This window comes from Larimichthys crocea, chromosome I, assembly GCF_000972845.2.
Source record: "Larimichthys crocea isolate SSNF chromosome I, L_crocea_2.0, whole genome shotgun sequence".
Lineage (NCBI taxonomy): Eukaryota > Metazoa > Chordata > Actinopteri > Sciaenidae > Larimichthys > Larimichthys crocea.
In genome coordinates, this window is record NC_040011.1 from 17444636 (window position 1) to 17467482 (window position 22847).

The window sequence follows — 22847 nt, forward strand, 5'->3', positions numbered from 1 at the left end:
AAACAGAAGATTTAAATTCAGCTACGGAGCCCAGGTGTAACCAACCGATGCACATGAACGACACGACACTGTGGCTCTTTTTGTTAATGAGAACAATGCTCCCCTATTTTAATATGAAGCTGGGGAGAATAATAAACCACATGAAATACATACAACAGCCTTACCGGGTAGTATAGAAAATAAAAACAAAATAAAAAGTTTTCACAGCTGCGCGTGTTTTTTCTTATTGTTCTGTTCACTTCTCTATATCTGCACCCTTTAGGTGTCAGTCCAGCCACACGATTGTGTGTGTGTGTGTGTGTATGTGTAAAAGTGAGCAAAAGGATTCAATTCCGCGGTGTACGTCTACGATCCTCCAGGGTCCGGCTCGCCATCAGCGTCTCTCTCTGGCTCCATCCTCCAGACAGGCTCTATCGAAATTCAAGGGTTCCTCAAAAACCTGACCTACAATAAGTAGGATCAGATATTTCTTCATTTCTCAGCTCTTAAACTATGAATCACTTAAATTGTCTCTATATTCTGTAGAGAAAAGTGCTTTAACTAAACTTGTATTGCAAAATAAGATCACAATTTTCTAGTAGCAAAAGGTAAATAATTAAAGTAATTATGGTACCAAATGATTATTTTTCTAACAGTACATCACATATATATATATGCTATTTACATAGCAATTAAACTATTAATTATCACAAAAACCAAAATGTAAACTCTTGTAAGGTTCACAGTAAGAAGCCATAACTTAATGTGCTTAAAATAACAAATATGGTCACAGTCACACACATAGCACACATAACTCAAGTAAAAGCTAGACAAAATTGTTACATCAGAGCTATTCATCAATACTTGGTGTGACTAGCAGTGCTGATTAGCCCCGGAGCTAGCGCTCCGATATAGCATTGAAGCTAGTGGTTAGCTACGGAGTTAGCCGTTTAGCTTGTAGCATTAGCGTTTTAGCATTTATCATTAGCACAGCAGGACGATCTCTCACCACTGCGATTCTACACCCGAGCGAATCCTCCAACTGCACTCCTGCAGGTCGTGGTCATCCGGGGAGATTCCTCCTTTAGTTTTTTCCGAGTTTTTAATCACTTTTTTCCAGTTTATCCACTTTTCTGTTTTCTCCGTCTCGCTGACATTAAGACCGTGTCCAGAACATGCTTCCTCTTGCTCCTTCTGAGGGCTTTAGCGAAAAGTGAACCTGCGTCAGGTGGGATTACAGACTGCGTCTGGTCCTCTGACTGTATGACAGACCGGGACCACAAACCTCATCCCTTTCAAATTAAAGTTCCCCTAGTTTTTTTCCAAATGAATAACCACAAATACTCTTTTCTTCATGAATTTGACAGTCTTTTAACTCACATATTCTCTTTTTTTTTTAGATATGAAATTAATACATTTTAACACATTTTTTAGCTTAATTATCTGCGGCCTGTTTTAATGCACAATGAAATATACCTTTTTAATGCACGTTTTTTTATCTGGGTTACACCAGCATGTTAGCATTAGCATGTTAGCATTTGCATGTTAGCGCTGATGGGCTAGCAGTTAACATTAGCATGTTAGCATTAGCATGTTAGTGCTGATGCGCTAACAGTTAGCATTAGCATGTTAACATTAACATGTTAACATTAGCATGTTAACGCTGATGCACTAGCAATTAACATTACCTACTGTTGGCATTACCATGTTAACATTAGCATGTATTTAATTCCTAGTGGCTAATGGTAATTATCATTAGCATGTTAACGAGCTAGCTGCTCTGCTGTCTCTGTCTGCCATTTTAGACAGACAAGTTCAAATTAAGTGCCAAGAACTACTAAAATGGCTGCTGCTCAGCTTCTGGTGGCCCCTCCCCCCTCTTCTCCTTCACGCAGGCTGAGGTTGCCAAGCAACCAGGACCAACTGTAATCAGGGGAGCAGTTTGCATCTGTTAGAATGTCAGTTAGAGACTGAGAGAAAATGGTGAGAACTGCTCTCGAAAAGGAAGGACTTCTGGCCAAACCGTAGTTCCAATCATTGAACCAGCTTAACCTGAGGCACGATGAGACTTCCTGATCGTTTTACATATTCATTTTGTGTCGATAAGAAGAAATGTGTCCCAGGAGCAAACGAGTACGTCTGCCTCTCCAGAAAATTCCTCATTTTTTAATATGGGAGTCTATGAGGCTGTTGGCGGGAGTAACGATCAATAGCGGTACGGAGCCAAAACTAATGTCTGACAGCTTTGGCAGGCGAATGTGAGTGATAACAACAAATTTTGCTACGTTTCTATGTAGAAATCGTGTCTGTAGTGGGGCATTTGAGGCCACGGTAGTCGAATCCATTTTATTTTTTCACCGATTTTTCTCCCTGCTCCTCACTCTAGCTGATGATGTCATCCACTCTAGCACAAACATTCCGCCACATACACACCCATTATAAACCCAGAAATTTGACTAAAAACCTGCTCAACTTTGAGCCTTGATAGTTTAAAAACGGTAAAAGCTGTCGATGAATGTAGTGAATCCCTGAAGATAAGGGAAGCATACCTACGTTTTAAAGTTTAAACAAAGTCTCTCGGTGAAAGTATGCCAGAGCAGTTCATTGTTGAAAATGTCTGTTGAAATGTATTTTTTTCGGGCCTCCCCATTCATTCCTTATGGGAAATTTTTCGCAATAAATTCGCAATAAATTCGCGAAAAACATGCGAAACTCTTAGAAAAGTCATAGCAATCGATTCCCGGCCGAGCCGGTCGTTTTGATACCTGTTTTGTGTATGTGCGACAAAAACTCTGGGAGGAGTAGCGTGACAAAAAAGGGCGGAAGAATAAGTTTAATAAGCGCGGTGGATAACATATAGTGTGCGCCTTGCACGCACACTCAAGAAGCGCGGTGGATAACATATAGTGTGCGCCTTGCACGCACACTCAATAATAAGCGCGGTGGATAACATATAGTGTGCGCCTTGCACGCACACTCAATAATAAGAAGAAGAATAAGCGCGGTGGATAACATATAGTGTGCGCTTTCAGGCACACTCAATAAATATTCGAAATTCAATAGGGCCTCGCACCGCAGTCCTCGGGCCCTAATGAGATGAAGATCTGTGAGGAGAGGGTCCTAATGGGCCTGATTTTTACAAAGACAAAGACTTTCACAAGCACTTCTTTAACACTGTGGTACTTGCTAAACTGATGGTTTCATTATTTTGTAGGAACAACTTATTTAATGCCAGAAAGCTGTCAGGACAAGTCCAGTAGTGTAGTAAATGGCTGCAACCCTCGGCAGGACACTCAGCAAGACACTGCTGAAGATGAGGTGTCCTCTTCAGACAGTCCACAGACTAAACATCACTCAGCTGGTGTAGACAGGCTAACCGACCAGAGTACAGTGACCTGCAGCACAGACGGTGTGGTCAAGGACCCAGAAGTCATTTATGATGATGTTCCTGCTGAGAGCCTACAGCACCCAGTCAAAGGTGATCAGTTTGTGACTCTTGTAAACCTTGACAGTATTAAACACTTTGGACTATACAGTTTGAATAGATTCACTAAAACAATAGAGGCAGTAACTAGAAGTAACTGTATTATATGAAACTTCACTTGTTTTGATGACTTCTGTGTGTAGATGTTGATGACATCTATGAGGACATCCAAACACCTCATCACCGTGGCTCCAATGGTTGGAGCTCCAGTGAGTTTGAGAGTTATGATGAGATGTCTGACAACGAGGCCGTTTCTCCAGCCCACAGCAGTAGCAAGGTATGGTTTTTATTTTAAATATGAATAATGTTTGAATAAAGGACACTGTGAATATTCTGTCACTGTTGTGCTGTAGCTCAGTTCCTGTCCTCTGTTTCCTCTGTTAGAATGTGCTGCGGGATAACTATAATAATGACAAACACTGTCCAGGACTTCATTCCAATTTCAGCAGAAAATGTGTCTATTTAAGTTATATATATTTTTTATATAGCCCAATTTTACAAATCCAATTTCCTTGGTGGGCTTTACAATCTGTACAGCATGTGAATGAACATGTGTAATGGTATCTGGAAATGAGGAATATTAAATGGTAAGATTCTGGGCTCTCCACATCAACATACTGTAGAATGGGTGGAGTGGTGAATCAACGTACCATTAGTCCATTAGGTGGCGTTTGCTGCCCTCTATTGGAAAAACATCAGTGCAGGTTAAATAATAAAACCCCTCTGCAAAGATCAAAGTTTGGTGTAAAAAATAATAACAAAGGCATGAGTACAACACATTTGTCAAATACTTAATGAGTATTTTAGCAAACTAACAAGCATCTTGCTGCCTAGTGGTGTCCATTGTGAGTGCTTAACCACATTAACAACAATAAGTACAAACTTACAGTTTCATGCAAACTGTAATCTGCATTATATAAGTACATTATGTGTACAATGGGATGTTTGAGCCTGTGCTGCCACTGACGCAGCCGTAAACAAAGAATACTCTGTCAAATATCCCTCCATTCGTTAGTGATGAGTGTCTCATCGGAGAGCTGTGGAGACACAGAAAGGTGGTGTCTCACGTAGGGTCTCAGTGCAGGCAGCTCTTCATGATCTTCAATAACAAGGATGAAGAGTTTGATTATTGTTTCGGTGTTCGTGTGGAAACACTATAAAATGTTTTGGGTGTGGTGGGGAGAGGCATTAAATCAAAGCCTGTCCTAGCTGCAGTGACCTGCTCCGTGAAGCAGGTGAGGTGAAAGAGGCAGGTGAGATGAAAGAGGCAGGTGAGGTTGTAGTGTTGAGCAACACTTTACTGATACACAGGGTTTCTACACTTCTTTTTGTTTATTTCCTTGATTGTTTTTAGTTTTATTCTTAACATCTCCCTCATTATGGATGTTTTTAAAGTGTCAGTGGTGCCAGGGAGAGAGGGAATAGAGCAATGGTGTTTGAAATGGCTAAAATGAAACGTAATGATGTCCTGTTCTTACAAGAAATGCACAGTGATGTGGGGAATGGGGCAGACTGGAGCAGGGAGTAGGAGGGGGAGCAGGTGGAGTTGAGCAGTGCTTCCTGTAATCCAGAGGTTTTACTCCAAATAACAATACAAGAGAAAACGTTCCTTTGAAAATATTAAAGTGGTGGGGGTTTTAATTGTACTGAGGATGAGCTTTTAGTTCGCAATCATGCAGAGCCTCATCCAGTATCCCACCATGATCTGAGGCAGCTGGTCTCTTCCCATTGCTTGGTGGACAAGTGGATAAAGATGCACAGACAGTACACATGGTTCCAAGTTAGTGAAACAGGATTTCCTTGATCGTTTTTTTTGTTTTAAGTACTGATCTTTTAAAGAGGCTCTGTTTTCCATTGTGTGCTCTGTGTGGCCCACAATGGAAAAAAAAATGTATCAACCACTTCTGAAAAAGAGAACTGGAGATCTCCAGTGCAGGGTTTTACATAGTGCCATTACAACCAATGCATTTGTCTCTTTTTAATCATAGTGTTTTAAATGGGTGCCCATTCTGCGGTTTGGTTATTCTGTCATTTTTACTGCCTCTGTTTTTATCTGTGGAGTCTGGTATACGATAACAGAAAAAGCAAAGTGCTCAACTACTCAACTTTTTAATCGGTTAGGCAACCTAGCTGACTCGTAGAGACAGGCTGGCCAGACTCTTGATGCTGTGACTCTGTGGAGGTACAGCTTTAAGGCCAGACTGATTCTGGAGTTTTGCTTCCACAGGGTTACAGGGAATGTGAAAGCTCTCAATTAAATCGAACTCACCTCAATTCAATTCAGTTTTATTTATATATCACCATATCATAATATAGATAGCAGCAAATACTATAAACTGTAATGGAGATATGGTAACAATAATGACAGTAATATTATATGTAGTGGACCTCATGCAGGACCACAGCAGCAGCAATGATCCATGAGAACCTGCCTCTCAAACCCAAAATGGTAGTTTGTTCCACAGAAGAGGAGCTTGATAGCTTAAAGTTCTGGCTCCCATCTACTTTTGGAAACTATAGGAACCACAAGGAACCCAGCATTTTGGGAGTGCATTGTTCTAGAAGGGTAGTAAGGTACTACTCTTTAAGATATGATGGTGCCTGACTATGAAGAGCTTTAACAATGCAAAGAAGCCAAAATGGGAGAGATGTGATCTCTGATCTTGGTTCCTGTCAGAACACGTGCAGCAGCATTCTGAATTAGCTGCAAAGTTCTAAGAGACTTATTAGAGCAGCCTGATAACAAAGAGTTACAATAGTCCAGCTTATGCTGCCGAATTTTGCACAATATTGGTCTTAACAACCACAAGAAGTTTCAGACAGCTCTGAGAAAGTATATGAGAGGCCAGTAATTTTGCCTGAAAATCAGCCAAAAAGTCAATGGAGTCACATTTTTTTTCGAAAAAATCGGCACTGTTGACTTTGATACGCCGTCACAGCCACGCCCTGTGATGAAAAATTGAGATTTTGATAACTTTTCATTGTCGAGGCCTTAAGAACACACACGGCAAGTTTCAAACACATAGGATGAAAGCCCTAAGAGGAGTTTGTTCAAATACGACCCCTGGAAATGACCCCAAAAACACGAAACGGCCAAATTTGGAACAAAATGGACGCCGTACGCTTCGCTGTAGCCTGGGTCACCAGGAGACTTTTTTGTGTGTCTCGGTATGTTACATACTCCCTCCAAATTTCGTACACGTGGATGAAACCGTGGCGAGGGGCTCCTCCGAAAACCTACATCTAGGTGGCGCTGTAGAGCCATTTTTGTATGTCCATGTGCGAGACCCCTGAAATACGTAATTTTACACCCAACTTTAGTGGGGTAGGCAAATTTCCGTGAGTTTTCGAGTACATATAGGCCATCAAAAATGCGATTTACTTTTAACCTTTCGAAATCCAATAGGGCCTCGCACCGCATGCTCGGGCCCTAATGAAACCTGGTTTGACGAAAAGAGGAAGTGAATTATTTCTGGCGGTCCCTCGCTCAGTCAGCACTTCTGTCTTCTGCTTCTGTCACCATGTGTTACCCTGCTGTTGGACGTTCCCTACTAAACTCGTGTTTAGAAAATGACATAGTGTAACTTGAGTAAACTTTCAGTGTGGAGACATTATAAATGGAAAGAGGAGCTTAACAGTTGCATTTAAATGCAGAGGAGGTCTCTCAGTATATATGAGGTATGATGTCTTCTGTTCTGTCGGTATAATGCCTGGTGTGTTAATCTTCAACACTGTTCTCTGCTCTGTGATCTGGTCTTGTCACAGCTGCCTGCAGATGTGCTGAGGCTAAAGGAGCGTTGTACTGTCACAAGAAGGGAGTTGGCGGTGTGTCTCAGTTCACCACATGTTTCCCACATCAGACAGAGCTGTGACACAAAGGTAAGACTCTGACTGAAGCTTTATTTCTTTCATGTTCTCCTCTTTTTCATGGATGCAGTATTTGAGGGATGAAGGGCAAGCACAGTAATGACATAAGGGCTGATATTAGATTTAAAAAATTGAATAATTTTCACCAAATTGTTTTGTTTGTTGTTTGTTCCAAAGTTGTTGTTGTTTTGTTTTGCATTGCATTGCATTATCTGCAACAACCTTGATTATACATCTGTACTCATGTTGTCTTTTCTAGGTGCAGCAGTTGATGAAAGCAGCGAGGAATGGAACCAAGGACGGCTTAGAAAAGACAAAGTTAGCCATGATTCGCAAAGTGTCATTCCTGCAGAGAAAAGACTCCACAGGTACAGAAACTGGTACAGACAGACCCGGGAACCAGCTGAAACTCAGAAACTGTACACAGAAATGACTTTACAAAAGAAGAGCAGCACTAACCTGTCTGAAGTAATATGTTTTTCAAAATGATTTTAAGAAAATATTAGTTGTGATGTGAAAGAAGTCACAATTCACATTACAGGGATGGAAAATAGTTGCAGTTCAAGCTGTTGTGAACATAGATTTCTGTTCCTGTGTGATTCTTTCTGTGTGTGAATAAAGCGCTTGTGTTTGATTTTTTAGGTGAGGGAAAGGATGATGCAGGTTACATGGATGTGTCTGTGTGTGAGTTAAAGCACCCTCCACCACAGCTGTGCCCCATGCCAGTGGGGCTCAGCAGTCAACAGGTGTGTGTACGGATTATGTCTGTTTATGCATTGGCCAAGTACACATACCTGTGTATGAAAATGTAGAGGCAGGAGAAAATTCATTCTAGTATTAACAGTATTTATACAGCATAAAACAACAGCTTCTACGGAAGCGTATTGCATTCACTTGAAAAAAAAAAAATAGACACCTTATCTCGTAATTACGAGATCTTTTCTCGTAATTACAGGATCTCTTAATTACGAGAAAAGGAAAGGAAAGGTGCCTCATTGGCCACTGCACTTTGGTAAAGTTAGAAAGATATTGGCACTTCCGCTTCCAGGATCAATAACTCTTAATTGAAACGTTGTTAAAACACAAAACACGCATATTTTCAACCGTAGTAAGATAGACAACGAGCTACAACCTAACGTTCATCACAACGAGCTACAACCTAATGTTAATCGAAACGAGCTACAACCTAACGTTCATCACAACGAGCTACAACCTAACGTTCATCACAACGAGCTACAACCTAACGTTCATCACAACGAACTACAACCTAATGTTAATCAAAACGAGCTACAACCTAACGTTCATCACAACGAGCTACAACCTAACGTTCATCAAAACGAGCCATCCTCGGAGCCACACCAACAACATTAGTGTTACTAGGGCTTTTCATAATTTCTGGGAATTTTTATTAGGAATATTAATAAATAACTTTAATATGATACAGTACTGCAGTAACGCTATCTACACTTTAAAATCTAGTGCCCGACGACATCAGTTTGTACTGTAAAGCATCTTTATGGTGCCTTAAAGTGCACCTCGGAAACTCAGAAATCAAATAATAATCTCTTTTCTAAGATACATATGCAGATTTAGAAAAGTCATTAAATAAACAAACCAAATCAAATGTCCCCAGCTGCTTCTGGGGTGAATTTCAAGTTCTTTTACTGTACCATTTTCGAATAGTCTCATGCCGAAATCATACACAATATATGGCGACATAGTCAGATTAGAAAATGTATTTAAAAAACTAATGACATTTTTTTGAAACTAATGAAAGTTTTCTGACAACTCCACCTGATTCTTGTTCAAAAATGGTGAAATGAAACCCCATTCTAAAAAAGGAAAGAAGCAGAGTGAGAGACAGAGATGAGGGAATGTCACTGGACAAAGGCCCAAATTAATGTCCTGGAGTTGTCAGAAAACAATTTCATTTGTTTTCTAAATGAATTTTCTAAATCTGCATATGTCACCATACATTGTGTATGAGTTCAGCACCACTTTATTAGAAATTGGTAAAGTAAAAGAACTTGAAAATTACCCCAGAAGTAGCTGGGGACATGTAGAACAAGAAATCAGTTGGAGTTGTCAGAAAACAATTTGATTTGTTTATTTAATGACTTTTCTAAATCTGCATATGTATCTTAGAAGAGATTATTATTTGATTTCTGAGTTTCCGAGGTGCACTTGAAGGCACCATGAAGCTGCTTTACTATACAAACCGATGTTGTGAAGTTATTGATTAATATTCCTAATAAGAAATCCCAGAAATTATAAAAAGTCCTAGTAAACACTAATGTTGTTGGAGTGGCTCTGAGGATGGCTCGTTGTGATGAACGTTAGGTTGTAGTTCGTTGTGATGAACGTTAGGTTGTAGCTCGTTTTGATTAACAGTAGGTTGTAGCTCGTTGTGATGAACGTTAGGTTGTAGCTCGTTGTGATGAACGTTAGGTTGTAGCTTGTTGTCTATCTTACTACGGTTGAAAATATGCGTGTTTTGTGTTTTAACAACGTTTCAATTAAGAGTTATTGATCCCGGAAGCGGAAGTGCCAATATCTTACTAACTTCACCAAAGTGCAGTGGCCAATGAGGCACCTTTCCTTAAGATTTCGTAATTACGAGATAAGGTGTCTAATTTTATTTTTTTTTCAAATGAATGCAATACGCTTCCGTAAGCGTCATTGTTTCCTGTGATTAATGTATTCCTAAGTATCTGTCATTTTTATCAGTTTGTGATCTGGACTGTTGAACGGTAAGTTCAATCAGACGAAGTAACTGCCCCTTTCATGATTGATCCTTTGTTTGTGCTGACTGTCTTTATTTTAATATCGACTTTTATTTTCATTTCCCCTTTTTGTAAGTCAGTTAATTTATACAGCTAATTTATACAGTAGCGTAATTGTCAGGATTGTGCACTGAGGCGCACTCGTGTCCACTCTACTGTGGAAGTAGAGCGGGTCATCCACATCCACTTATCAGATGATTGGTGGTTTGATGCCCGGCTCTTTCCGTCTGCGTGTCGGAGTGTCCTTGGGCAAGATGAGCAGTTGGCACCTTTCATGGCAGCTAATGTTAGTAAATGGTTGAATGAGATATGTACCGTAAAAGCGCTTTGTGTGGTTGAAGGACTAGAAAGGCGCTATATATATATATATATTATATATGTACGCTATATAAGTACGGTCCATTTACAATTAAAACCCCCACCCAAGGATAAAGAATCCTCTGAGCCACAGTTGGTAATGTAATAGTTAGTCCACGCATCATTATGTTGATATAACTCCTTAATAGTTTGCACATGTATTTATTCCATGTTGATGTGGATATATAAAGTTGTTCACTACCCCTTTTTAGGTTGTCAGACGTCTTATCCTCAGCTCCATTGTGCAGAGTGAAAGCAGCTACTTGGACTCTCTCAAAAGAATCATTCAGGTGAGTCACACTCTCGTCAGGTAACAGGATAAACACTGCATGTCACCCATGTCATGTGTAGAAAGGCCTGTTCTAAGGCGGAAAGTAAAAATGAAACATTTAAATAAACATATTCTAACTACTGGTGAGTCTAGCTGTTTCTGAACAGTGTAAACTGTCAGTGATGGTGTGATACAGCTGAATGTTGTGATTCATGATAATCATGATAATCATTTGCTTAAAAAGGCTTACTTTTGGGACAGCACTATCGTGTTACAGCAAAGAAGGTTCCTGGTTCAAACGTCGGCTTGGGCCTTTATATGTGGAGTTGTGCATGTTCTCTTTTTATCTGCATGGGTTGTCTCCAGGTACTCCGGCTTTCTCCCTAAATTCAGCACTTAACTGGTTAACTGGTGAATGTGAGTGTGAATGTTTTTTTGTCTCTATGTGTCCCCTGATATGGATAAGTGGTTACAGATAATGGATGAATGCTTACGTTTAAAGTAATTATTTAGCTATTAAGTAAAAATAAAGTAGAATAAAAAGTACACAATTTGATCTCTAGCACTGCACTAACCTGCTGAAAGACAAAAAAAAGAGGAAAATGCTGGTGAAAGCTGAAGATTTACAGTATGCCAATCTGACCTCTCATTGTCTCTCAGGAATACCAGAAGCCTTTGCTGGAGCCACAGAACTGGATCCTAAATCATAAGAAGGTGTGTCAGATATTTTACCGTCTGCAAGAGATCCATCAGTGCCACTCAATGTTCCAGATCGCCCTGGCATCCCGCGTGGCTGAGTGGGATCAAAGTGAGAAGATCGGAGATCTGTTTGTGGCCTCGGTCAGTCACAACTTCCTTCCTTCATTTCACTCATTGGTGTCTAAGCAGATCACTCTACACCCATACTTGTTACACATTTTTTCTTAATACAGAAAACATTATACAGCTGTTTTCACAATCTGTGCTTTTAACCATGATAAATGAATGAACGGATGTTTGTCTTTAAAATCTGTGGAGTTCCCCTTTAATAGTCAGACCCTTAAAGGGGCATTATATTGGATATTGGTATTGGTATTTGGGATGTAGTGCCCCCAATAGCACAGTGACGTTTTCTGTTGCAGCACTGCGTGCAGGTTGTTTTTTTTTTTCTTTTTGTCTTGGTATCAAATAAGGTATGGAGTATAGTTTTCCAATACTAGTATTATATCAAAAATGTGGGCATTGTGACAACCCCAACCTTGTGTCCTCCACAGTTTTCAAAATCCATGGTGCTAAATGTGTACAGTGACTATATCAACAACTTCACCAATGCCATGGCACTGATCAAGAAGGCCTGCATTTCAAAACCTGCTTTCCTGGAATTTCTTAAGGTGCTCACACTTTGTTTGAACCATTTCAACCATCTAGTCCAGTATTGACTTTCTTTTGACTCAAACTTAAACCCTGTCTGCACTTGGCAGGTTTCAGTCGAGTTTTTCACTTGTTTGTCTGTTGCAACTGAAACACACTGGTATTAAACAAAACTTTTACTTTGATCCACACACCAGCCACATTACAGTCTCCACTAAAAAAGCACTAAACTTGATATAATGATATAATAATGAACTGTGTTTATATGGAGTCATTTAGACACAAAATGCAGCTCAAAGTTCTTCACAAAATCAGAGAAGAGCAACTGAAAAACAATTGTAAAAATGTCTATTAAAATTATGAACAGTAAAAAAAAAGAAGGTTAAATTCAATTAATTTTATCACATATTATTATGTAGATTTAGTTCACTATATCCGTTCCTCTAATGTGAATAAGCAGGCAGTACCTAGATGCTTCTTTTTTTTTTACAAATAAAAATATTATGAAGCTCCCTAATAATCCAAAAGAAGTGATAAACTAAAAGTTACCGTGAAACTGGGTAACTGGGAGCACTAAGGGGTTTGGTACTTTGCTCAAGGGCACCTCAGCAGTGCCCAGGTGGTCTCTCCATACTTTGGTCTATGCTGGACCCAAGCCAAATCCCTACAGACCTAGCTACTTCTCCCCCGTCACAATAGCTGTACCATTCCTACTTTGAAAATGCCAAAGTTCCCTTTGTTTTCTCACTGTGTATAATTTGTCATCCTCAGACTCAAAGGCAGAGAATTCCACAGTTTGGGTCCAGAAATAGAGATATCCTTAATGCTTTAGTCATGGAATAAATAAATTCAGGAATAAATACTGACAAAATTGATGTGACTGTACATATGACTTTTAGAAGAAGCAGGCATCCAGTCCAGACAGAATCACTCTCTACGGCCTGATGGTCAAACCCATCCAACGCTTTCCTCAGTTCATTCTGCTGCTGCAGGTGAGTGACCACACCAGTGAAGGAACTTCACACTAATCACACTAATTCCACTACAGCCCAGTGCAGTGGACATGATTTTGGCGGGATATTTATCTGGATACCTGTCACCTTGATCCTTAGGATCTGTTGAATCATTGCCACATATGGTTCAGAATAAAACATTCATAATGTTAATTTTATAATATCAGTGTCCAGTTATTTGCTTTATATATGTGGTAATTCATATTTTTATTATTACATGGTCAAATTATTATATTATTTCTCCCTTGAGTGCCTGCATATTTTGAAGAATGAAAATCTTTGAACTTACACTTTAGGAAAAAAGTACTGTCCCTTTAAGAACAAGTTGTGCATACAGGCTGACAACGAAGTGTGTTGAATTTTTTTGTTTGTTTGAAGTTTGAAGATGGACGTGTCTTTGACAGTTCATTATGGAGTGCAACATTTTATGTATGATGTGTATGTATTATGTATATAATATGATGTATTATGTATTATGTATGTATAACTGCTGTTAATCCATTTTAATGTATTTCGACATCATGCAGGACCATTACTAAATAAGCAAATAGTCATTGAGATTCAGCTGAAACAACAGATAGCTTATGAATGTCTGTTTACAAACAGGAAATGCAAATCTTTTAACGAGGGCTAGTTTGTGGTGTGTGGTCTAGTGGAATATTTGGTTTAATTTTAGTTCCTGAAACTTTGTATTCAGTTTCTAACAAGAGGAAGTAAAAGGCAGTCACTCATGTCTGCTGCAGTGTATTGTGGGTCCTGGATGGTAAAAACAGCCCTAAATGGTAATGATACCAGGACCAGACAGTGTGTCACCCTCCTTGCCTGAAAGTCTGTGCTGACCCTGTTCCCGAAGCTGTGTGAATGTACTGTACTTATATAACACCTTTCTAGTCTTGCGACCACTCAAAGCACTTTTACACTACTGCTACATATATCATTCACCCATTCATTTCAGTGAATGAATGGCAGTTTTTGGGAGCTAACAATTCATTCACACCTCTATGGTGCAGCCTCGGAAGCAATTTGGGGTATCTTGCCCAAGGACACTTCGGCATGAATGGGGATTGAACCGCTGATCATGGGTGACCCGCTCTACTTCCTGAACCACAGCCGCCTATGAAGTCCCCTAATGCGCTCCACAATCATCTCAGCCCCCCAAAAATATTCCATTACAGGACTAAATGGTCCTGATGTCTGTAGTCCTGAAGTCCACACAAAGACATGTGTTGGTGCACTTGAAAAACATCACAGGCTACCTGCTGGATCCCCTGCAAGTTTGCCTACTAGGCAAACAGGTCAGCCGAGGATGCAATCAACATGCAACTATACTACATCCTTCAAAAGATCCCCACTCTGGGACATATGCAAGGATCCTGTTCAACTCATCACAGACATCCTTCAGACTAAACTCACCCAGCTCACTGTGCCAGCCTCCACCTGTCAATGAATCACAAACTTCCCTTGTGTGTGGTGCACATACAGTGTATACTCGCACACATGTGGAGAATACAGTGATGACAGATGTGATTATATAACTCCCACATCGCTGTAGACCAGTTCTCATGGTTTTTGTACCACTGAACTCTAAAATGTGCATTCATCTTTTCTAACATGTCTTATCTTTTGTTATTGTAGTTGGGCTTCTTATCTTTATTGGCTATTTTATTACAATTTATCTCTGTATTACTTCAGGACATGTTGAAAAACACTGCAAAGTCCCACACTGACCGGCTGCCCCTGCAGCTGGCTCTCACTGAGCTTGAGACTCTGGCTGAGAAGCTCAATGAACAGAAGCGTTTGGCTGATCAGGAGGCTGAGATCCAGCAGATAGCACACAGTGTGGGGGACCGCAACCTCAGCAAGGTGACATGTAACATATTTTTCATATATAAAATTGAATGACAAGCCATGCCTAACACAGCCTTTGAGATCCAAACTAGTCAACACATTGGCAGTTAAATTCATTAGCTAGCAGTCTAGTCCTTATAGTACATTTTATGTATATTATTATTTACATTTTTGTCTTTGAATTATAGTCCGGTTGGAAAAGCACTGTTATTCATCAAACTCGCCGTTCTTTGCTGTGATCAATAAACTGCTTTGTGTTTCCAGCTTCTGAACTCAGAGCAAAGACATCTGATTCAGTGTGAACTGCTGACTGAAATTGTTTATGGTGATAAAGGTCAAGTCCTCAAGTCGAAAGAGCGAAAGGTCTTCCTCCTCAATGACACCATCATCTGTGCCAATGTCAACCTGAAGTAAGTACCTGTTAGACAGTTAAGCTGCTCTGTGTTAGCTGCAGTGTTAATTCTGCTACAGTTGTGTTGTCTGTTAAATCTGATATTAGAAGACTACTGCTTTAGATTAATGTGTGTATTTTCTGCTGAAAATGTTTCTCTTTTCAGTGTCCTTTACAAAGGTAGGTCAAATGCATGGCTAGTGTAGCTTAGCACAGGACTGGAAGCATCCTGTAGATGCAGTGAGTCCTTTCTCATGGAGACATATATTTCAACTCACAACTCCTGCAGAGTAAGCGCATATTCAGACAGGAATAGCAAAACCTGGAAATCAAATTAAACTTCTTTATGTCACTATTTAGTGGCGTAAAATGCAAGATTTAGAAGCTGGTACATGAAATAAACAACGTCAGAACACGAACACAGGTAGATGATCAGAGTTTAATCCGTGAATTCACCTGGATAGTCTCTGCTTCAGTGACATTTCAGGCTGTCTGTGGAGGTTTGGAGCGTGACGTGGGGCTCCGGTTACCCAAAAGCTGAATCTGGTTCAACTTCTCTCCTGGACGCCGGCAACGTTTTTTTGCGGCAACCCTGTGCGTTGCGGGCTGCCGGTGAAATGACCCCCACTGAAATTAATTGGAAAAAACGTTGCTGGTGTCTGGTTTCCCTGTTCCTGTCTGGATGTGCGCTAACTGTAACCAATGTCATAAACATTTATAATATTTGTCCACCAGGGGTCCCCCTGACATCAGCAGCTTGGTTCCTGTCGGTCCTAAGTACACAGTGAAGTGGTGTGCCCCACTACTGCAGACCCAGGTAGTGGAGGTGGGACAGGACATTCTGCAGAGCAGGGACAGTGTCATCACAGCCAGACGCCACAGCTCCACCTCCAGCACCATAGGTACATCCACAGCTCAACATCCAGAGCTTTCAACACACTGACACATAAGAAATACCAAGCCCAAAAGGACCCACAGACATGATATGGAGATGTGGATGTGATGGGACTACCAGATAGCACAGTGCCCTGAACAGTTTCTCAGCAGTACAATCTACATACCATTTAGGCTGATATAAAAGCTGACTGCTGCTCCCTGTGTTCCAGGTAAAGTGTTTTTGGGTCCTCCTAGACTATACCAGGAGCTGGAGGAGCTGCAGCATGATCTGGCTGTGGTGGAGGAGGTCTCACTTCTTGTAGGCACGCTCCATGGAACCTATCAGGTAACAGTTATATAACTGCTTTCAAAGCATCAAAATGTCATGATTGATATTTTTATTAAGTTACTACTCAGACGTGCATCACAAAGTCTAACAGGTCAAGAAACATGAGCAGTGGGATTATCAGACACGTGGAAAACTAACAGTTTATCCAGATTTTACAAACCACTTCATTTGGAGAAAACTGAAAGTGAGCAAACTGAGCAGTGGGTACGAGTTGAAGCAGGAAGTACATTTATAAACGGTTGTGAACTAATAGCAGTTGTGGCTTTGTCCACTTATCAGAAGATTGGTTGATTGAACCCCAAATTGCACCGAAAGGCTGTGCCATTGGTGCGTGTGTTTGATTAACTCCTGTATGATGTGTAGTTGGCACCTTGCATGGCAGCCACTGCCATCAGTGTATGAATGTGTATGGGAATGTGATATGTAATGTTAAAATGCCTTTAATGTTTGCAAGACTAGAAAGGTGATATATAAGAACAGTCCATTTACAAAATGTTTTATTGGAAAAAATACTTGTGTTTGGTCCAGTCCTTTTTTTATAATTACATGTTACCTTTATTTAGGTCACCTTATGTAGGCATAATATCAGTTATTATCAAAGCTGTTCAAACCTGTTTTCATTATCTTCAAAGCATGTCAAAGATTACATTGTGTCTCTCCTGGTAACTGTTCTTCATACCTTCAACATCTATCTCTGCCATCTGCAAAAATCTTGTTCACAGGTCAGTCAAAACTCAGACACAGGACCAGATTTCACTGATAACTGATGCTGATATAAAGCACTTAGTAACTGTGTTATAATGAAATAAGTTTTATAATGAGTTATTATTAGTAGTATTAGGATTATTACAACAGACTGTTGGGGAATAAATGTCTGTTCACCTCCCTTTTCTTCTTTCTAAATTAGTTTGTTGGTTTGTTTGCACCTGTCTGATCATCTGACTGCTTGTGTTTGTTAACCCATTTCTTTATAGTGTGTCACCATATTCCCAGATCTCACCAGTACAACCGTACCAACCATATCATAAGTGAAAACAATAGCCAAAACTACCAAAATAAGAGCTAATTTGTGTTCAACCCAAATCATCTACTAATATGTTACCACAGTTAAAGCTATGGGCTGAAATTAGATCTTTGTCTTCATCTTTCTCAGAGAATGTTGTAACAAAGGATAGTCTAACTGGTCCATCCATGTTTCCTTTGTTGCTTTGTAAGAATCTGAACAGCACAGTGTCTCAGGACTGGTGCCTGGCTCTACAGAGGCTAATCCGTCTGAAGGAGGAGGAGATCCAGAATGCCAACAAGTGTCGCCTGCGTCTGTCTGTACCAGGCAGACCTGACAAGTGAGTGTCAGGAGTTTTACAAAAGACAGGCTTAGAATAGGGCCACTGAGGTTCAGCTGTATACTTTTTGCTTCCAGATCTGGTCGTCCAGTCAGTGTCATGGTGGTCTTCAACACTCCCAGCCCCCTGAGTAAGATCTCCTGGGTCAACTGGCTCCACCTCGCCAAGATAGCTCAGAGTATGTCCAGCACTGTGTGTCTGTGTGTTTATTGAATGTTAGCAAAATCAGTGTTCGGCTGCTGTTGAAACTCTTGATAGATTTTACGGTATTAACAAACGCTATTTTTTAAAGTGTTGCTGATTGTATGTGTATATATGTGTGTGGATGTGGTTTGTTTGTTAAGGGCAGGAGAACACTCCGGGGTGGGAATGTGCTGAAGAAGATGGGAAGACCAAAGCTCCATTTAGTTGTCCGCTCTTGACCTGCAAACTTCCTATCTTCTCAACCAAAACACACACACTGAAGGTGAGGGCTGTTACTGGTTATAGGTATTAATAATCAAAAAGAAGGCAGAATATGGGACTCTTATTATTTAGGTTGCTCTGTCTGACCATGTTTTGACTTTATTTTATTTTGTGCTGTGACTAATAACAGACTTTGGTGGGGTTTACTTGTTACAGAGCAGCCAGATATTGTGGTTGTCACTCTTTTAGTCAGCTGATATTTCCATCAGACTGAGGCTGAAGGAAGAGCAGTTTTCAACATGTTAACATTAAAATCAATTTTAGAAAAAAGGATGAGACCATCACAAATCTTAAAAATGCCATTTTCAAAACTCTTTTCTGTCTCTCTGGGACTAAGGGAATGGTGTAAGGGGGTAACTCTGTGATCCACGTCGAGGATGGGGGTGACTACCTTATTCTTCCCCTCTCTATCATTCTTGTCTCTTGCTATCCATGAAAGTGAAAATGAACTTACCTGTACAATTTGTATTTTGGGTGTCCAGTCAAGTTGTATATGTCCTGCAGTAAATGCAACATTTCTCTGTTTAGCTGGAGGCAGCTCTTCACAGTCCGTCCCAGTCCAGTCTGCTTGGCTTCTGCACTGCCAGTACGTCATTACCACAAGGTTACCTCTGGGTAAGTACAGATAGCTACAAAACTACTAGACCTCTATATTTCCTCCAGAATATACAGTACAACCATGCCACTTTGTCTCCCATCATCTTTAAGTAACTCCTCTAGATTTAATTATCAAATGTATTCTCATCATAGCATACAGGTTGGCCTTTATCTTCATTCTAAAGATCTGGAATACCAAAGTACTAAAGTTATTAACAGCTCACCATTTGAAATTTTTATTCATTTTATTTTTAATGACGTTAAACTTTTTCTTTTTTCTTTTCTTTTCTCTGTCTGTCTTATCTGTTTCTCTACATGTTTTTGTGATGCTTGGCCCCCTTTTGTTCCCATGATGTTCAGGTTACTGGTGGAGGAGGCAGCTCCAACCATGGTCAAGTGGAGATCTTCTCCTTGAATCGAGCCACTCCTCGCCTGGTCAAAACCATCCCAATGAAGGCCCCAGTTCTCTGTCTGGAGTATGTGAAGGAGCCGTGTCCCAGCGCAGATGAGATGCAGGCTGAGAAGGCTCAGACTGCAGCCAAGATAGGAAACATCATCTGTGTTGGTCTGCAGGATGGGAGGTCAGTGCCTCTGTCTGTAGATCAAAAGTGAATCAGGGCACAGATATTATGACTTTTTATCTGGTACAGAATGTAGTGTGCAGATTGAACAGATAGCAGTATGTTATTTCTTGAACCTGAGAGGTGTTGGTAAGCTTGTCTTTCATTTTATATGTAATATTTGATTTTTCCATGAATGTGTCTTCTTGTCTTCCCAGTATTCATGTGTACAGCAGCCTGGACACAGCAGTTCAGTGTTTGCTGACTTTGGAAAACCATGACAGCTGTCCAGTCCTCTGCCTCAAACACTCACTGTCTTTCCTCTTCGCTGGACTGGCCAATGGCAAAGTAGCTGTGTACCATAGAAGAACTGGAGGTGAGTGCTCACTGAAGAAGCACAAACACACTGATGTAAGGCTGGTTTGCATGTCAGAGTAACCAGACTGTGGTCCACATCCACTGTATCCACATTGCAGTAAGAATAGATGCTAAACCATCTCTTCATCTTCAGAGAGACTGTGGGACGTGGACTCATGCAGGCTGGTGTCTTTGTGCTCTGAGCCGGTCTGCAGCCTGCTGACACTTGAAGATGCTGCATGGGCCAGCTGCACCAACCAGGTCACAGTTATCCAAGGATCCAGCCTCCACACACAGGTACAGAAATATTAAAAAGGTAGGTTAGGTTAGGTCTGCAACAGCTTCTTGGCCTCGGTGTACTGCATGATATTTATGCCAGTGGCTGTTTCAATGATGAGTCCTCAGGGATACCATGGATACGCTTGAGTGTGAACTTGACAGAGTGTGTGCGTGACCGTGACACCCTCCATGTCCCCAGTGACATCTGCAGCTCAGTTCCTGTGGGGAGCGTTGGAAAGTTGCAATTCATTTCCAATGCCTGTCCCATAAAGAGCCTTTCAAATAACAGACACACATGTGTATATGTATATATACATATATCTTCTAGAAACCACATTACAAACATGGCCATACCATGCAGAGACTGCCATTCAAGGTGCCAACTGGAGAAGTGGACAACTCGCTGAATGAATGAATGAATATCATTTTTTTGAAGACCCAAAAGACTGTGGCACTCAATGAGACATCCATTATCAACATCTGTAAAGTAAAATCCAATTTTTAATTTGTAACCGTGTGAATCTACAGATGCTATTTTTTAGTCATCCCAATGTCAAATCTAGAGGGTGGAGTAAAGACAAATACTAATGTGTTTTATTCACTTTGTGTTTTTAGATTTCATTCAGATGACTATGCGCAATGTTAGAGTCTGATATCTAGTTTTCATAATACATCCTCTCAGCACACGAGTGTGCCAATGAGAGCCAGTGTGTGAATGAGAGAGGGTTTTTTTGTGAGCTTATATGGATAATAGCTAACACACAAACAATGAGCACCGAGCGGGTTTGGTAGAAATCCAAAAATATAATTTATATACTTGCTAAAAATATATTTCTGTGCTCTAAATGACAGCTCTAAATACAGCTATAATCAATAGGTGTTTGACTGTTCACAGATAGCCTCTGCACTGTCTCCTGTCTGTATTGTAGAGTTTTGAAGCACACTCTGATCCAGGCTACAGTGTCAGCCACATGGTTCACTCAGGTGGTGGGGTTTGGATGGCCTTCACCCAGGGCTCCTCCATCCACCTGTTTCACACAGAGACCTTGGAACCACTGCAGGAAGTCAACATCTCCACCCGCACCTCCCATCTGACACCAGGTAAGGAAACAAGATGAATCAGATTAATAACAGAGTCTGTATACTGACAGTGCTTCACTGAAGCATTTCTGTTGAAGTCATTGTTACTCAATCTTAAAAACCCTCTGACTGATTTATATGAGACAAGTGCACAGTCAGTCCTGTCCGACCCAAGTCACCCCCTGAATGGCTGCTTCATGTTGTTGCCATCTGGCCGCAGTTTCTGCCTGCCTAAATGTAGAACAAACAGACACAAAAACTCTTTTGTTCCTGCTGCTATAGGCTTTTTTAATAACTCTATGTGACATGTGGAACTTTTGTGTAGTGTGCATTTGTTTTGTCTTTTACTGATGGCTGTTGTTTGTTTGTATATTGTATGTGTTATTTATGTTGCATCCTGCTGCTGCACAACAAATTGCCCCTCGGGGATAATAAAACCTTGAACTCACTGTATATGATTTAGTGCCATGTTCAGTCAGGCAATTGCTGTTATTTTCCCAGTAAGTTTATTATTACCATCTGGTGAATTTGTATTTTTGTAACTTCCTGAGCTGCTCAGTGACATGTCTTTGTTCTGGGAGATGGTGATCCAGGATTTTGTCACTGTTAAACATAGACTGTTGTAGGTTGTTGTGTAGGGTTGATTGTCTGTTGTTTGTCCAGGTCAGGTTTGTGTCTCCAGCTTGCTGATCTGCCATGGCCTACTGTGGGTGGGGACCAGCCAAGGCATCATTGTAGCCTTCCCTGTACCCACCCTTGAGGGCATCCCCAAGATCACAGGTCAGTACTCAGTACAGGAGCTCTCCTACTAAGGCATCATTGTAGCCTTCCCTGTACCCACCCTTGAGGGCATCCCCAAGATCACAGGTCAGTACTCAGTACAGGAGCTCTCCTACTAACCTCCTAGCTGCAGCATGTTCTGACTGAAGCTTGGGCACACACATATAGCATGTGCTCATTATTAGTTAAAGTTGGCTCATATAACATCCCTGTAGCATGAAATGACCACATGACCTGTCTGTGTTGACTCACTGTGAACTAAAACCCTCTAGCAGCCTCTTTCAGACAAGGACCAAAAGAGGGACTGTTTTTATTTTGCCTGTAAATTATTTTATTTTACATCAATTAAAGATTGAAGACACTGTATTTGGTTGATGATTTGGAACATTCAAAAGTGAAAAGTATCACCTTTTACTGAAACTGAAGCCAATTTGGATTAGTAACATGTCTATTTCTTTATTTGTTTATTTAAAAGGGTCCCCATTAGTTGTCGCCAAGACGACAGCTAGTCTTCCTGGGGTCCAGACAATAATATTTAATAAAGCACAACAGGCATTACAATCTCAAGTAAATATAAAAAATATATAAAAATAAAAGAAAAGACATTATACAGTCATGTATCACATAACCCAATCACACTCAAAAAAGATGATGATGTAATTAAGGTGTTGATATCAAATACATTCTTAATCTTCTTTTAAAACCCGCCTTTCCCTTAATTTCACAAACCTTACCTGGAAGAACGCAGTTGACCTATAAAATACTGACAACTTCACAGAGTCAGACTTCCTCTAGTGTTATAAGAATGAGTATTTGTC

The 22847-nt window shown here is 40.5% G+C and overlaps 1 protein-coding gene across 1 annotated transcript in view; it reads left to right on the top strand.

The window, feature by feature from the left end:
- LOC104930387 (rho guanine nucleotide exchange factor 10-like protein) overlaps positions 1-22847 on the top strand; it is a 41076-nt gene that overhangs the window by 12813 nt on the left and 5416 nt on the right. Inside the window, exons 6-27 of the mRNA XM_027286269.1 lie at positions 3194-3457; positions 3607-3740; positions 7229-7342; positions 7590-7698; positions 7973-8076; positions 10683-10760; positions 11402-11581; positions 11995-12111; positions 12991-13083; positions 14797-14967; positions 15217-15362; positions 16079-16245; positions 16450-16565; positions 17784-17911; positions 17989-18089; positions 18256-18377; positions 18905-18991; positions 19334-19554; positions 19752-19909; positions 20045-20187; positions 21099-21270; positions 21913-22029. Of these exons, the coding sequence (XP_027142070.1) occupies positions 3194-3457; positions 3607-3740; positions 7229-7342; positions 7590-7698; positions 7973-8076; positions 10683-10760; positions 11402-11581; positions 11995-12111; positions 12991-13083; positions 14797-14967; positions 15217-15362; positions 16079-16245; positions 16450-16565; positions 17784-17911; positions 17989-18089; positions 18256-18377; positions 18905-18991; positions 19334-19554; positions 19752-19909; positions 20045-20187; positions 21099-21270; positions 21913-22029 (3042 nt within the window). The remainder of the gene's footprint in view (positions 1-3193; positions 3458-3606; positions 3741-7228; positions 7343-7589; positions 7699-7972; positions 8077-10682; positions 10761-11401; positions 11582-11994; positions 12112-12990; positions 13084-14796; positions 14968-15216; positions 15363-16078; positions 16246-16449; positions 16566-17783; positions 17912-17988; positions 18090-18255; positions 18378-18904; positions 18992-19333; positions 19555-19751; positions 19910-20044; positions 20188-21098; positions 21271-21912; positions 22030-22847) is intronic.